Source organism: Populus nigra, chromosome 9 (assembly GCF_951802175.1).
Source record: "Populus nigra chromosome 9, ddPopNigr1.1, whole genome shotgun sequence".
NCBI lineage: Eukaryota > Viridiplantae > Streptophyta > Magnoliopsida > Malpighiales > Salicaceae > Populus > Populus nigra.
In genome coordinates this window covers 2812460-2828387 of record NC_084860.1, presented here as the reverse complement: position 1 = coordinate 2828387, position 15928 = coordinate 2812460, and the positions used below count along the sequence as shown (strand labels likewise).

Here is a 15928-nt window from a genome sequence, read left to right as displayed (position 1 = left end):
GGGTGTGAGGTAGTGCTCCACCATGTCCTGAAAACATGGGAGCGTGGGGAGAGGTAGTGCTCCACTAGTTCCTGAAAATGGGGGATAATGGGGAGGAGCCTTTGCAGCTCCTTTGCTTGTCTATAAATACAAGATGCAGCTCTTGTGTGTGGGTGAGCATTCAGGTGAGAGTGTTCCAAAATGTAAAGAGCATTCGGGTGGGAATGTTCAAAATGTAAGGGCGTTCGGGTGGGGATGTCCAGCATGTAGGGGCATGCAAGAACACTAGTTAGAGGTAGCTTGTGTAGCATGTAAACTTTGTGCATAGCACACATACGGATTTGTGTATAGTTTCCTTTGTGTATGAGATTAATAAAGGTTGGGAAAGATTTCCTGTAAAGCTTGTTGTGCACTTTGATTCCTATCCTTGCTTGTGTATTCCGCTTGCTTAGTTACTAGGCAAACACGAGTGGGAGTAGCGAGAGAAGGCTGAGTCTAGTGAGGGACTAGGCTGCCGCACGGGTGAATTTTGTTGCGAAAAATTGTCCCCGTGACACATGGCTTCCTCTTACGCTGAGAGGTCGACCCTATCATATGTTGACAGGGGCTTATCCACCACAAGGTTCGGCCCTACCGTATTATTTTTTGTAATTAGTTTGATGTTTCAACAATTGTTTTTAAGAAGAAATAATTTCTTTTTTTTTTAAGTTAGATTTCTTTTTTTCTTTTTTCTTTTTTCTTTTTTCTTAATTTAAGTTTAAGAGGGTGTTTGAGAGTATAGTTGCGGATGTTTTTTAAAGTGTTTTTTATTTGAAAATATATTAAATAATTTTTTTTATTTTTTAAAAATTATTATTGACTTCAATACATCAAAATTATCTAAAAAAACCAAAAAATATTAATTTGAAGGAAATAAAAGAATAAAAAAATTTAATTTTTTTAAAAAATATTTTTAAAACACAAAAAATAAAGTACTTTTTTATAGAATTTTAAGGTTGTCATTTGTATATATTACAAGTACTTTTCAAAATATTTTTTGTTTAAAAATATATTAAAATAATTTTTTTGTATTTTTTTATTTTTAACATCATCATATCAAAATTATTGAAAAATATTAAAAAATATCAATTTAAATATATTTTTTAAGTGAAAAATAATTATCCAAATGCAAAAGTTACCACATTTCCAAATTTCCAAACGTTCTTATAAAATTTATAAATGGATTAATCTTTTTTAATACTTATTTTATAAAATTTATCACCATCAAAATCTAGGGCTCTTAATTTCAGTGGGCTCCAAAACTTCAATCTGTAGAAGATAAACCGACAGAGCTCCTACTGTAATTTCAAAATTGAATAGTGAAATCCACAGAAACTGCCATTTTCTGGTAGGAAGTCCTCCTTCAATGCAATGTAGAGTTGCTTCAAAAGATTTCCATTGATAATGTGACAGCCACCGTTTCTCGTGTCTGGTGGCAGAAAATTAAATCCTGTCAACAAAAATAAAATAAAAGAATAAAAGACGACAAGAATAAATATTTTCTTAAGTAATATCTTGATATAAAAATTCTACTCAAACAGAAACAATACAAAAAAAATTATAAGCATAAATAATAAAGAATTTTTCATTATTCATGTATGCGGACAAGGGTGAGATGCATTCACGATCCCTTAAGCTTTATAAATTTATTTTACTTTAATTTTGATCACATCGGGCCTTATACTTTATTTTGGATGGATTGGATCAATTAAGGAAAAATTAGATATCACAATATCTCAAAAATCACAAAATCATAACACAATAATTCAGTAACTAATCATAAGCCTTTGAAAGATTAAAATATTTTAAATGAAAATAAAAACCTTGTCTTGAAAAATTAATCAACCATTAAATATGTTAATAAATACAAAAATAAATCAGCATGACTTGTTTGACTGAGGTAGCCAAAAATGCAATAGTTGTCGCATTTAAATGGCGATCTAGTTAAAAATATAATTTCACGCTACCATCGTTTTAATATCTACCTAACCTTAGCTTAAATGTAAAATAACATACTATCAAATGATTAAATAAAAAAAATATAAAGTAAAATGGAAAGATAGCAACACTATACCGACATAAGTAATGAAAACAACCACAATCAGTTAACCCGGTTGAACAATCTATCTTGCCTTTTCCTTCTCTTATTCTCTTCCTAGTTGAGTCTTGATTGGATATTAATTGACCTTCAAGTTGGATTGAATCTAGAACTAAATTAAGGATTTATAAGAGAATTAGACATGAAATTTAAGAAACAAATAAATATTGAAAGATGAAATTGAAAAAATACGAGCATAAGAAGAAAAAAATGCAAGCTTGAGCGAATCTTCTAAATCATAGTTAATTTTTCAAACCCGCAACCCATGAAATTCTAGACCTAAGTTTAATTAAGAAACTCAATTCCCAACTAATTTAATATTGAAGGATGAAATAAAAAAAAATTAATCTAAAAATTTGTCAAAGTAAAATAAATAGCACTTAAAAAAATAAGGATGGATCAAATTTGACATAAAATCAAATCAAATCAAATCAAATCAAATATGAGGCATGAAGTGGAAAAACAAATTCAAATAAGAAAAGGATTTAGAACAAAATAAATAACAATCAAAAGAATAAGGATCAAATTCGATATATGAAAAAATTGAAGGATGAAATTAAAAAAAAATTATAAATCACTTTCAATAAAAATAATAACAATTAAAAGAATATGGATCAAATCTAAAAGCTAAACAAAGTGAATAACTGATTTGAAAATTTAAATGTTCAAGAGCAAAAATCAAGGAGGAGAGAGAAAAGAAGAAAAAAGATCATCATTGATCAACCAAAAGTTTGTATGCCACACACTCTACCCAAGAATGAAGGGGATGCTAAAACCAACGTTTTTAAACCCGGTCCGGTGGTTGACCCGGCCTAAGGGCGAGGTAATGGGTTTTGACTGGGTCAACCCTAATTTTTTTTACAAATCAAAATGACATCATTTTGGTAAAAAATAAAAAAAATTAGTCAACGGGTTCCAACCGGGTTTTTGACCGGGTCTTGCCGGGTCAACCCGCCGAGTCAACCGAGTTTTTCACTACCCTTATTTTTTCATAAAACCAACCTGGTTCCAGCTCTGGATCGATTTGCGGAGCCGGGCCAAGTTTTAAAACTATGGCTAAGACGATTCAAATACTACCCCATAAGCTACCATTTGAACGCTTCGCTCAAGTAGTGTAGAGGCATTTTACATGCGTTCCACTCGCCAATTAATTTTTTAAAAATAATCTTTTATATTTATTAAAATATATATTTTTATCCAACTTGACAATAACAAAAAAACCATGATGAAAATACAAAAAAAATATTCTTTGAATGCTTGTTAAAGAAATTTTTGCTTTGAAAAATAATATAATCATTTTACCATGTTGTAAAAAGTAAAAAGTCTAAAAAGTCCAAGGATATTAGTAATAAGAATCTTGTTTTTAATAGTAATTTAACTCTATTTAAAAAAAGTGAAAAAAATAAATATGTCATTAATCAATGTAATAATAAAAATTTAATAATGAGAAAAACCAAATTATCTATGATAGCAAGGTCATTGATTTTTTTTTTTGGAAATGTGAAATGATAATTACATTGTTACATGAATAATGATTTTACTTTGCTTGTTTATTATTATTATTATTATTTTGTTGTTATATGCAGTATTGTCTCTGTTTTGAAGGCTTGGCTTGCACCTTAGTTTTCTCCGTTCTCCAATGATACTCATGCCCTCCCCCCGCATTTGTCACGTTTGTCTCTAGCAAAAGTTTCTCTGAACTAGTTACTTTCTTGTAGTCTTTCTGATTTCTCTGAACGAGGAACTTTCTTCTAGTCTTTCTGAGTACTCGACTCGAGTCCCATTTTTCCACCCGTCAGGTGTCATGTTTCCTTCAAGCTACATATGTAGGCTAGTCGTGATAGCAGAGCCATCCCTCACATGTTTCACGTTAAGAGATTGTTTGGTAATGTGACTGTGGGTATTTTTTAAATAATTTTTCGTATTAAAATATATATTAATGATATTTTTTTATTTTTAAAAAATTATTTTTAATATTATCACATCAAAATAATCCAAAACATATAAATTATATTAAATTTTAATAAAAAAAATTTTAAATTTTTTAAAAACACGGAACCGCGTTCCAAGTATGCTTTAAAACAGCTACTGAGAATTTATCATTTTCCAAGCTCTAAACGTGTTTGGGTGTCTTAGTTTCCAAATTTCCTACTGATTTGACTTGGAGATCTTGACTTGGGAATTGAGCACGAGGTGGGTTCCCATTATGAACAACGCCAAATTTATCTTCAAAAGTACAGGAAAAATAGTAGCTGTTAGTTGGGTTAGATGATGCCACCACCTAATTCTGGACTTGAAGCAGTGGCCATAGAGACCCTGGAAAATATGTGTGCCTTAAAACACCGTCTTCGAGGAATATCTTGTCTTCTGGCTACGGATTATGGATTTAGCATGCTTTTTAATCAGAAATATGTCCCCTTTCAACTAAAGAAATCTCAATTGCCATTGCGTATTTGGTTGGAATGCACTGGTTTAGATTATATAAATGGGTTTTTGTTTTCTATATTATCATTTAAGATTAAATGATATAATTAATTTTTATCAACAACATATTTATTTGGATTGCTTGAAAAAATCTATATTCTTGAAAAATTGATTTGATGCATTAGATTTTATAAAATTGATGGGATTAATCATATAGACCTGTTTAGAAGTGTGGTTGCAGTTACTTTTCAAAGTATTTTTTGTGTTGAAATGCATTAAAATAATATTTTTTATTTTTTAAAATTAACATATCAATGTTTTTTTAAAATATATTTAAAAGGTGTTAGTATCTGTTTTGGATACTAAATGTTTTTTTAAATATATTTAAATATTTTTTTACTTTTAAAATTTATTTTTAATATTAATATATTAAATTAATCAAAAAAATATTAAATAATTAATTAAAAATTAAAAATCTTCAAAAATATATTCAAACCGTAATTACAAACAGGTTCTTAACTATGATTACAACCATAGTTTGGAAATCTGGCTCGGCCCGACGGGTCGATCCGAAGCTGGAACCGGACTGAGTTTAAAAAAAAATAAGAAAAAGAAAAACCCGGAGTGACCAGGCAACCAGGTAGGACTCAGTAAAAAACCTGGTTGTAACCCCTTAATTTTTGTGTTTTTTTATTAAAATAATAGTATTTTGATTAAAAAAAAATTAAATCAAGCAACCTAATAACCTACTTAAAACTCGCAATTCAAATCTTAAACCGAACCGACTACGGGGCTGATTTAAAAACGAATATAACTACTCTACTTTTAAAAAACACAATTCAACTGTAATACCGAACAGGTTATTAGCTCTATTTGTTGCATGACGAAAATGCCGTCATGAACCACTAGTTTATCCTATTCCGAGAATATAATACAGCAGCGACTTGGAAGCTTCTGATGGTCAACATTTTGTTTTCCTCTCTCCTACAACTTGGAGAAAACAAGCTGCCCATATTTGATTGTCTTTCCCAAGATGTGTATTTTAAAATCCAATGTTGTCAGCCAACGAATTCAACCATGCCTTGTTCCATCCGCGACACGAGTTGAAGAATGGATGCCTCCCCAACAATTATTTTTTTTTTATAGTAAAAATTGAAAAACATATGAATCTAAAAATTAGAAATGATTATTTTTTCTTTAGTTTGATTTTTATAAAAAAAAATATTACCACACTGATTTTTTTAAAAAAAACCAAAACCGGTTCAAACTGATTTGGCTCAGTTTTTGAAATTGAAGTTGAAAAAAAAGTAGTTTAATGTGTTTGGTTAAGAATGTTTTTGAAATTGAGGTTATAAAATAATTTAAAAAAAATATAAATTCATATTGATTGTTTTTAATTTAAATATTGTGAATTTAACTATTGCGGTAACATCATGAAATAAATCATACTTTATATAAAAAAAATTTATTGTTCTATTAAACTATCTATAATTCCATTACATACAAAATTTATCTGACAAGAACTACAGTTTTCATAATTTTTTTTATTATTTTAAAATAAACCCCCAATCAACAATCTTATTCAACAATCTTATTAAATTTTATCTGACTTGACAAATAAATCAGGTTATTTATCAACCCAATCTAAATTGAGTTTAAAAATATCTAGTCAATTTGGTTTTGATTTTTAAAAATAAAATAAAATGATTATGATTTAATTTTAAAAAAAATATTAAAATAAAATTATTTTAAATTAACATCTATAAACAAACGAGATGAAGTTTAATAACATTTGCAAATAAGATCTCCCGTTTTTTTAACTTAAGCAATCTTGATTTATTTTTTTATTTTTTCTAAATCAAGAAAGTTAAGTATTTCGTGGAAACTTCATGATCATGATGAATATGGACCCACATATTCCTCATGTAGGTTCCCTTCCATGCATTCCATTCCAAACCTTGGGCCATTAATAGCGATGCACTCCACAACTTTATTCTCTTAATACCCAAGATATTTAACTAATTAATAAACACTCTTCAGCCGCCAAAGCTTGCTCCGTTCATAATGTCGCCGGTGACAAAAATATTTCACGTGGGGATTTGCTTAAGAAACCTTTTCTTTTTCTTTTTCTTTTTTCCTTCATCATCAACTTGACGGTACCATGAGCTTCACTTCTGAAGGATTAACCCAAGAAAGGAAGAAACCGTCCATTTGAGGCTCTGGCATTGGCAGCAATGCCTTGCTGGTCAAAACACAAAATCATTGACGATATATTTTCTGATCTTTTAATTTTTGGCTATGAAAAATTACTATGATATGTATTTAATTTATAAGTAGGAAATTGCAAGGATCTTTAAAGAGGATGTTGAATTATTATTTATGGTAGGTATAGTTTGGTGCAAAGTTACATTCTATTTCTAATTAATTTAGCAAATGTGAACTTGTCCTCAAAATCTTATATTATTGATGCAAAAAAAGGAGAAGAAAATCAAATGTGAACTTAGGATATATATATATATATATATATATATATACATATATATATTATTCCGAATCATAATTAATTATCATCTACCACGTTTAGGTAGTTAAAAAGAAATAAAAAAGAAATATGGTGTTGTCCTTGCAAGAAGTCGTCATTCTCCACTAATGTCAATGGCACGTGGCATTGAACTTTCTTGACTATTGTACCTCCCAAGATTCTCCTTCTTTCTAGGTCAAAGATTGGAACGATCTCCGATATGAAGGTACATTGTTTCTGTAGGGTCAAGGGTGTTCCACATGTCAAAGGTTTTTAAAGTCTAACTTGTCAGCCTGGGGAGCTATTGCTATAGTCAGCTTCCACCAAAACCACTAGCTAGATGTTTTGCCTTCTGGGGATTCTCCTCCTGTGAATGTAAAAGCCCTTGACAAAAAATCTGTGTGTTTCTTCTTCTTCTTCTACGTTTCTAGTTCTTTATTTTCTCGAGGTCTTTGTAGTTCTCAAAGGTTGTAAGGAATGATCACCATGAGCAGGAGCCTTGTTATTGCTTTTTTCTTCTCCTTGTCCTATTCCTTGTTGTTTCTAGCTCCCTCTTGCCATGCTGCGACTAATACACTAACCAAAGGCCAATCGATTAAAGATGGTGAAACCTTGATATCTGTTGATGAAAACTTTGAGTTGGGATTCTTTAGCCCTGGAAATTCCACTTCAAGATATGTTGGTGTTAGGTATTCCAAGATTCAGGACCAGGCTGTCATCTGGGTTGCTAATAGAGACAATCCAATATCTGGTACTGATGGAGTCTTGAGGATCGGTGAAGATGGGAATTTGTTGGTTGTAAATGGAAATGGAAGTTCAGTTTGGTCAAGTAATGCTGCAGTTGTGTCTAGTAACACAGCATTAATGCTTGACACTACAGGCAATCTTATTCTCTCAAGCAATGATAGTATTGGTGACACAGATAAGGCCTATTGGCAAAGCTTCAATAATCCTACCGATACATATCTGCCAGACATGAAAGTTCTTATAGGTTCTGCAGAGATTCATGCCTTCACTTCATGGAAATCTACAAGCGATCCTTCACCAGGAAACTTCACCATGGGAGTTGATCCTCGCGGAGCACCACAAATAGTGGTTTGGGAGCAATCGAGAAGAAGGTGGAGAAGTGGGCATTGGAATGGGCTGATATTCTCAGGTGTGCCATCTATGGCGGCTTTAACCACTTACCGATATGGATTTAAGATCACTCGTGAAAACGATGGAAAGCTTTATTTTACATACAATCCATCAGATCCTTCCGAATTGATGAAGTTTCAAATGACTTGGAATGGGTTTGAAGAGCAGAAAAGGTGGAATAAAAGTACAAAGGCGTGGCAAGTAATACAATCACAGCCTTCTGAAGAGTGTGAGAAGTACAATCACTGTGGCAATTTTGGAGTCTGTACTCCATCGAGATCTCCTAACTGCAGATGTCTAGAAGGTTTTCAGCCAAAGCATCCAGATCAGTGGAGACTAGGAAATTGGTCAGGAGGATGTGAAAGAAGGTCTCCTTTACAGTGCCAGAGGAACACTAGTAATGGTGGAGAGGATGGGTTCAAAGCAGTAAGGTGCACGAAGTTGCCTGATTTAGCAGATGTGTATTCATTCTCCTCGGATGATTGCAGAAAAACGTGTCAAAATAACTGTTCGTGTAAGGCGTATGCGAGCGTCACTGGGATTGGATGCATGATATGGAATGGGGACTTGACTGATGTCCAGAATCATATCCAAAGTGGGAACACCCTGTATATGCGTCTCGCGTATTCTGAATTAGGTAGAGTGAACTCTCTCATTCTTTTGTTTTCATTATTTCTGTAGTTTATAATCAGAATTCACAGAGAAGATGATAGAATTATAGTTTCAATTATATTGTTATCATTCCAAATAAACAAGGCCTATTGACTGATCTATTAGCCCTTTCTGGGTTTAGCAACACAATGGTGGGTGGCCCCAAGACAGCACTAAATTGCAACACATGATCCAAGTTTCTGTACTTCTTCTGATCATCATTCTGTCTAAAGAAAAACCCCACAACATGCAGGAACATGGTCATGAAAAGGTGAAGATGCAGAGTCATCGTTCTAGTTAGGCATATAGTAAAACTTGTTTGTCATCACAAGGGATATAATAAATCAGATGAAGAAAAAGCATATGCAATCTTGAAACATTTTATTTAAGTTACATTATATATTTATCTTCTGATTTGTTTCCTCAATAGATCACAGCAGGATGTCTACGTATGTGATAGTGCTGATAGTTTCGGCTGGACTGGCCTTCCTAGCCATCTGTATATGGCTACTGTGGATGCTCAAAAAGAAACTCAAAGGTAAGATTCTCAAAAAAACCAGAATTATAATTAAGATATCTTCGCATCTTGATCAAGATATGAGTTTCTTACTTCTGAATTTTACTCTTCAGTTTTGCCAACAGCTACCCCAGCTTCAATGTCGACAAATCATGAATTACAAGTTTATGATTTGAGCAGAAGTAAAGAGTATCCAACAGATCTTTCTGGACCTGGTGACCTTGTTATAGAAGGGAGCCAAGTAAATGGTCCCGATTTGCCAATGTTCAATTTCAACTGTGTTGCAGCTGCAACAAACAATTTTTCTGAAGAAAACAAGCTTGGTCAGGGGGGATTTGGCCCTGTTTACAAGGTGAATATTTTATGTTATACATGTATCAGAATACAAGAGAAGATGAATTCTAGTTCTAAAGCTTGCTATTCTTCGTATTGATTGCTAGGGCAAGCTTCCTGGAGGAGAGGAAATAGCAGTAAAGAGGCTTTCAAAAATCTCTGGCCAAGGCTTGCAGGAGTTCAAGAATGAAATTATTCTGATTGCCAAATTGCAGCATAGAAATCTTGTTCGATTATTGGGATGCAGCATTCAGGGTGATGAGAAGATGCTGATTTATGAATATATGCCAAATAAAAGCCTGGATTACTTCCTTTTTGGTGAGTTTTTCTTGACATTAAGTGCTTAAATGAAAAGGCTAGTTAAAGCACTGAATAATGATCTATACCAGGCTTGTTAATTGTTTCTGATTTCCTATGATGACAATGGCAGACCCTGAGAAGCAAGGGCTATTAGAGTGGAATAAACGTTTCGAAATAATTGAAGGGATCGCCAGAGGCCTTCTTTATCTCCATAGAGATTCAAGACTACGAATCATTCACCGGGACCTGAAGGCTAGTAATATTTTGTTGGACGAGGGAATGAACCCAAAGATTTCAGACTTCGGCATGGCCAGAATATTTGGGGCTAACCAAAATGAAATAAACACAAACAGAGTTGTTGGCACATAGTAAGTTTTAAATCCATGAGATAACCTATATTCAACTCTAATCAGCAATATGATTTTCCTGACCGTTTCTTGTATCTTGCAGCGGTTATATGGCACCCGAATACGCCATGGAAGGCCTATTCTCAGTGAAGTCTGATGTTTATAGCTTTGGAGTATTACTCCTAGAGATTGTCAGTGGCCGAAGGAATACTAGCTTCCGTATGACAGATCACGTTATCCTTATTGCTTATGTAAGTACATTTACAATGCTGCCTATTTAAGCATACTATGAGATACACCAGAACCAGAACGTTTTGGACTGCTAATTCTCCCCTTATCTGATCCAATTTATGATGGATTGCAGGCATGGGATCTTTGGAGTGAAGGTAAAGCAATGGAGATGGTTGATCCTTCCATCCGAGATTCATGTAACGAAAACGAAGTGTTGAGATGCATACAACTCGGCATGTTGTGCGTGCAAGATTCTGCACTTCATAGACCAAACATGGCATCAGTTGTACTCATGCTGGAGAGCAGCACAACAAGCATTCCATTGCCTAGGGAACCCACTTTTACTTCTGTCAGAGCCTCTATAGATACAGAAACTTTTATGGAAGCACAAGAAATCACTTCGTCGAATGACTTGACAGTTTCAATGGTAGTAGGCAGATGATTACAATGTTTCTCTTTCTGTTGTTTTTTATTGCTTTTTTCACATGTCTATAAAGTTCAGCTGAAAAACAGAGTCCATGTATAGGTCATTTATTAATCAACTTCGTACAAAAACAAAACTACTCTTTATTCTCTATAAATTGATACTAGGGTTTGTTTTAATCCAACTTTTTCTATGTTCCTAGGGAGAAATTTCAACTATAAGCAACGAGGTTGTGGATTGAGAGCAGGCTAATTACAGGCTTAAGCCAAGAGCACTTTCACAAGCAGAAACTGTCACCAAAAATACTGTGGCCAATCAATCATGTGTTCAAATCAGCCAGCAATCCTTACCACTTTTTAAATGTAAATTATTCATTACCTGTATATAAAACAAAGGATATTTTAAGCTGATAGATCTTCCTACCTACTTAAGAATGTTTCATCATAGGAAATTCTATATTTGTGGCCTAGAGAAAGTTGAAAATTCTGAGGTGTAAATCATAGACCGGAAACATTTATAAATATTTTATTCTACTAGATTGAATATTCATTGCAACTAGAAGTTCAAGAATTCATCTAAAATTCATTAATGCAAGTTGTTTCATTGGACAACAAGTCATTCATGTAAAGATCCCAGATATAAAGTCACCAACACTAAAATCTAACTCAAAGCAAGAATTAAACGAAAACAGTAGATACAGCGAAAAATACTGATATTCACTAGCATGGTTTAGATTTTGTTTGATGAATGCAAAGTTTCAAAATCTTCTGATCGCTTATCTTGCTGTGTAGCATTGATCCCTCCTGCATTCTTTCTTCATGATGGCAGATAGCGAATCAAAGCTTGCAACAGAACAAACTGCTTCGAATTCGGACCCAACCCTGCTGGGTAGAGTTACTTTTGTGAAACTTTTACTTCCTGGATCATACCAAACAAAAACGCTGGAATCACTTGAAATCAAAACCTCTCCATCCTTAGAAACCATAATTGGCTGGAGAAAGGAATTTTGCAGATTCGAAGGAAGCGAGGTCTTCGCAATTACAATCTCTTTAGTCCAAGAATCCTTGACTCCATATTCTTTCATCACCCATATGTCAAGATTATACAAAGTCATACTGTCACATATAAAGAGACAATCTCTTAGTACTCCCAAGGTCATCTCTGTAGTATCCCTCCTGAAGCCATTCGGTGGCGAAATTGGCCTAATCTTTTTGCTGTCGATATCTAAAGCACATATCATATCAGCATCTGCATAGTCATCAAGGTTGAGAATCCAATGAAGAGCTCCATTCAGAGAAACACCAAAGAATTTCTTACAATCTGGGAATGGAATCTCCCCAATACTTTTCCACTCATTGTCTCCAAATATGCAAATTTCACCTTCTGAACGCAGAATAGAAATAGGATAAGTAAGTTTCTTACGGGTTATTCTTAAAACCATGTAATGATTGCTTTGAGGACTAAACCCAAACCCAAGAACCGCATCCAATATCGTTTTCCCTCTCTGTTTTTCCTTCTTGCAGTTCGCAGGAGTCCTGACATGTTCCCCCGTCACTGGATTGCAAAGGTAAAAAACTTTCTTCGAATTCTTATCAAACAAACAAAGCAAGCCGTTGCATGAGCCCACCAGTTCGACATGACAGGTGGGGAGATTGTTTTTGGTGTTTAACTTCATGACATTATTGCGAACTGAACCTGAATCGAGATCAACCACGTAAAAATCGTTCGGAGCATGGGCTGCAGCTTTCCTGGAAACACATGACGGTGGCGAGCGAAGGACAAGCATGGATTGAGCTCTTTCACGTTGAACTTCAGAGAAGTACGAGTCCGAGAGTAAATTGCTCCAGGTCCTGCATACACACCTACATTGAATTTTGCTTTTCAAGGGGAGTTGCAAGAGAATGTCTGCGGTTATATCGTCCGGAAGCGCAGACATTGACCATTCTGCATCTTGAGCTTGGTTGCCACCATTCTTGGCTCTAGATCTTCTTCCTCTGTGGCTCTTCATGGTGATCCTAGCGTAAGAAAACTCTTAACTTATAAATTTAAAGTTCACTGATTCTTAATAAGAATTATTTATATAGTAGCTAAATCAATCTAACTTAGGAAATCCAAATCCAAATCCAAATAAAATTTTAAAATTTAATTAAAAAAAGTAATCAGGAAATAACCAGGACAACTTCAGCAGGAGTTTTACTTTGCATTGGTGAAGGAATACGTTAATTCCGCAGGCCTATGGGACTTTCCGTTTTAAGTAAATTATAACCAAGTCCCTGTCGTTTTGATGATGTTGTAAGTTAGTCCCTTTTTTCTTCAAATTATATTTTAGTCCCTTCTCTAAAATCTACTATCAATTATTATTTAATTTCACAAACTGGCTTCCTCCTCCTGGCTTCCTCCTCCTTACAAGTAAGTATATATATAGCAAGTGAGATTTGAAATGTTAGAAATAACTATAGAAATAAGCATTGTCTTGCTTAAATTAAGCATGCAAGACGTTGTTTTTTATTATTATTATTTTAATCTTTCTAGTTACTTTTGGAATTTTTTTAATTAGATTTTAGAATTTTATTTAGTTTAAGATTGTTGAGAGATCAAGCATCGACTCCCTGATTCTCTTCAAATCGGGCTTCAATATGTACAAGGACAGGTTGAATATGGGCCGATGATGGGAGCTATAGATTCCATAGAGGAATAGGCAGTGAAGTAGAGCTTCCACTTCTAGAAGAACCCCACATCTACCTAACAAATCTGACTGAAAACAACTGTTCAGCCTAAAAAGGTCTCTACCTTTTCCACAGATGCGATAACAATGTCAAAATTCGAGGAAGGATAATTTCGCCTGCATCGGAGAGCCAGATTTTCGACTTGTCTATGCTTCTAAACATTAAGAGGTTTGTTAGCCTTGTGTTCTGATGGTGATGAATCCTACATTCAGACTTGACAAATTTGTGTGAATATTTTAATTTTTGTTATGCATAGACAAAGATTGCTTATAGCATGACAGTTACTGTCATGACCCAAATCTCAGATCTATCACCGCAATTTAAAAGTGTGATATTGCAAGAGCACTCAATCAATGCTAAGTCGAACACTCAATCAATGCTAAGTCTTAATTATATAAAAATTTCACATTATTTTAATATTTTTTAAAATATTATATTCCTCGATAACAATAAATTTAAATAAAACTTCAAAACTTCTTATCATCAAATAAATCAAAACAAATAAGTCACCATACTTATTATATTATAAAAATCCAAACTTGTTTAAAAAAAGTGTAAAAGTAGTGCATTTAAAATATCAAATAAAAAATTAGATAGAAAGCTTCACAAAACAAGTAAGGCATACCAACCAAAACTGAAAAAAACAGGAACACTCAACAAAATTTACTTGCTAATAGAAACTAATAACCTGAAATAATATTAAAAAAATAGAAGGGTAAGTTTAACCAACTCGGTGAAAGAATAGCATATAACATACTTCTTAGATATTAATAGTTTGTAAGTTGATATATCTTGATGTAAATAGACATACTAAGCATGTTAATATAAAATAGTGGAATACATGTCAAAAATCAGATAACATCCAAAGATAACCACCATAGAAGAATTAGTCGCCACAAGCTGGTACCTCTATTACCAGCTAGGTATACAGAATATTATGAGCTTATAGAATAACTACTTTTCATTATTAACAACAACAAAACAATTCTGCAGCAGCAGCAGGAGACAGCAGCACCACCACCACAAGATCCTCACCCTCGTCAGCAACCATTCTCTGAATTAACACCTATAACTACTACTATTCAGAATGATAATTAACCATACATGAAAATCATAGCCGTGGCAGATCAAAGATAGATCAATAAGGAATCAACAGCTACCTCAACCAACGGCTACTTCTCAAAGAAGGAAACTACAGCTACCTCATATCATATTAGAAACAAATCAATATATATAAATAAGGAATATTGTATTCATAGAAAGAAATAAGTGATGAAAAGGAAATAGTTAATTACTACTCTATATATAAAGAGTATCTTGTACAAATTAAAATGTGTGCTCACGTTTGTATTCTTGATAGTAAATGCAGTACATTCATATTCTTCATCTACTGCGTTCCTTTGTTCATCTTTCTTCTCTTTCATTAGCATGAAATTACTAACAAGTATACCAATATCAAGACATAATAAATACTTGTATAATTATCAAAGCAATGTATCTAGTATTTAATAGAATTTAGTTTACATAATGCGAGTACAAATTCAAGAATGGATGAGTACTCAGAAAATAAAGCAACAAAAATAAATACACAAGAAATTAACTAGTTGTTATCATATAATCAACATACATATTAAACATTGTCTCACTCACCCGAAAAACTAAAGCAAAAGATAAATAAATGCAGAACCAGAGATTATTGAAGATCGTTAGGAGCAATGTTGGCGAAACATATAACGGATATGAAAAAAACTTAAAAAATAACCTGAAGCAAATAACATAAAAATTTAAAACGTTAAGCTTAAAGACCAAAACATAAATATAAAGTTGAACTTTTTCACCCGATCGATTCCGAACATAACCCAAAAAGAACAAAAACAAAACAAACTCTACTGAAAAATATCAGATTATTCCAACATCAAAATCAAACCAAAAAATATAAAATAAGCTCAAACAACATCAAAAGAGGTTTAAACATTAAGAAAGCATGAATAGGCAGGTCACATGAACTTTACTTTTGAACTTTTACACGGTTATATCTTCTTAAAGCTTGCAAGCTATGGACTATTATTTTCCTTCACTTTTCTTTTCTTCTTTTCCTTTCATTATCTTTTTCTTCCAAAGCTTGTTAGACTTTTTATGTTGAGTTCTTGAACTTTTACACCATGATTTTTTCACAGTGTGTTTCCCCATATCACCCCCTT

General features: G+C 33.1%; 2 protein-coding genes across 2 annotated transcripts; one reads left to right on the top strand and one right to left on the bottom strand.

The window, feature by feature from the left end:
- Positions 1-7383: 7383 nt before the first annotated feature.
- LOC133703307 (G-type lectin S-receptor-like serine/threonine-protein kinase B120) lies at positions 7384-11556 on the top strand. The gene is made up of 8 exons (XM_062127773.1): positions 7384-8835; positions 9280-9387; positions 9480-9718; positions 9807-10017; positions 10130-10367; positions 10450-10597; positions 10711-11004; positions 11204-11556. The coding sequence occupies exons 1-8, from the start codon at positions 7539-7541 to the stop codon at positions 11240-11242; spliced, it is 2574 nt and encodes an 857-aa protein (XP_061983757.1). The 5' UTR covers positions 7384-7538; the 3' UTR covers positions 11243-11556.
- A 220-nt stretch (positions 11557-11776) lies between these two features.
- Positions 11777-13009, bottom strand: LOC133703642 (F-box protein At3g07870-like). The gene has a single exon (XM_062128257.1). The coding sequence runs from the start codon at positions 13007-13009 to the stop codon at positions 11777-11779; it is 1233 nt and encodes a 410-aa protein (XP_061984241.1).
- Between the last annotated feature and the right edge of the window lie 2919 nt (positions 13010-15928).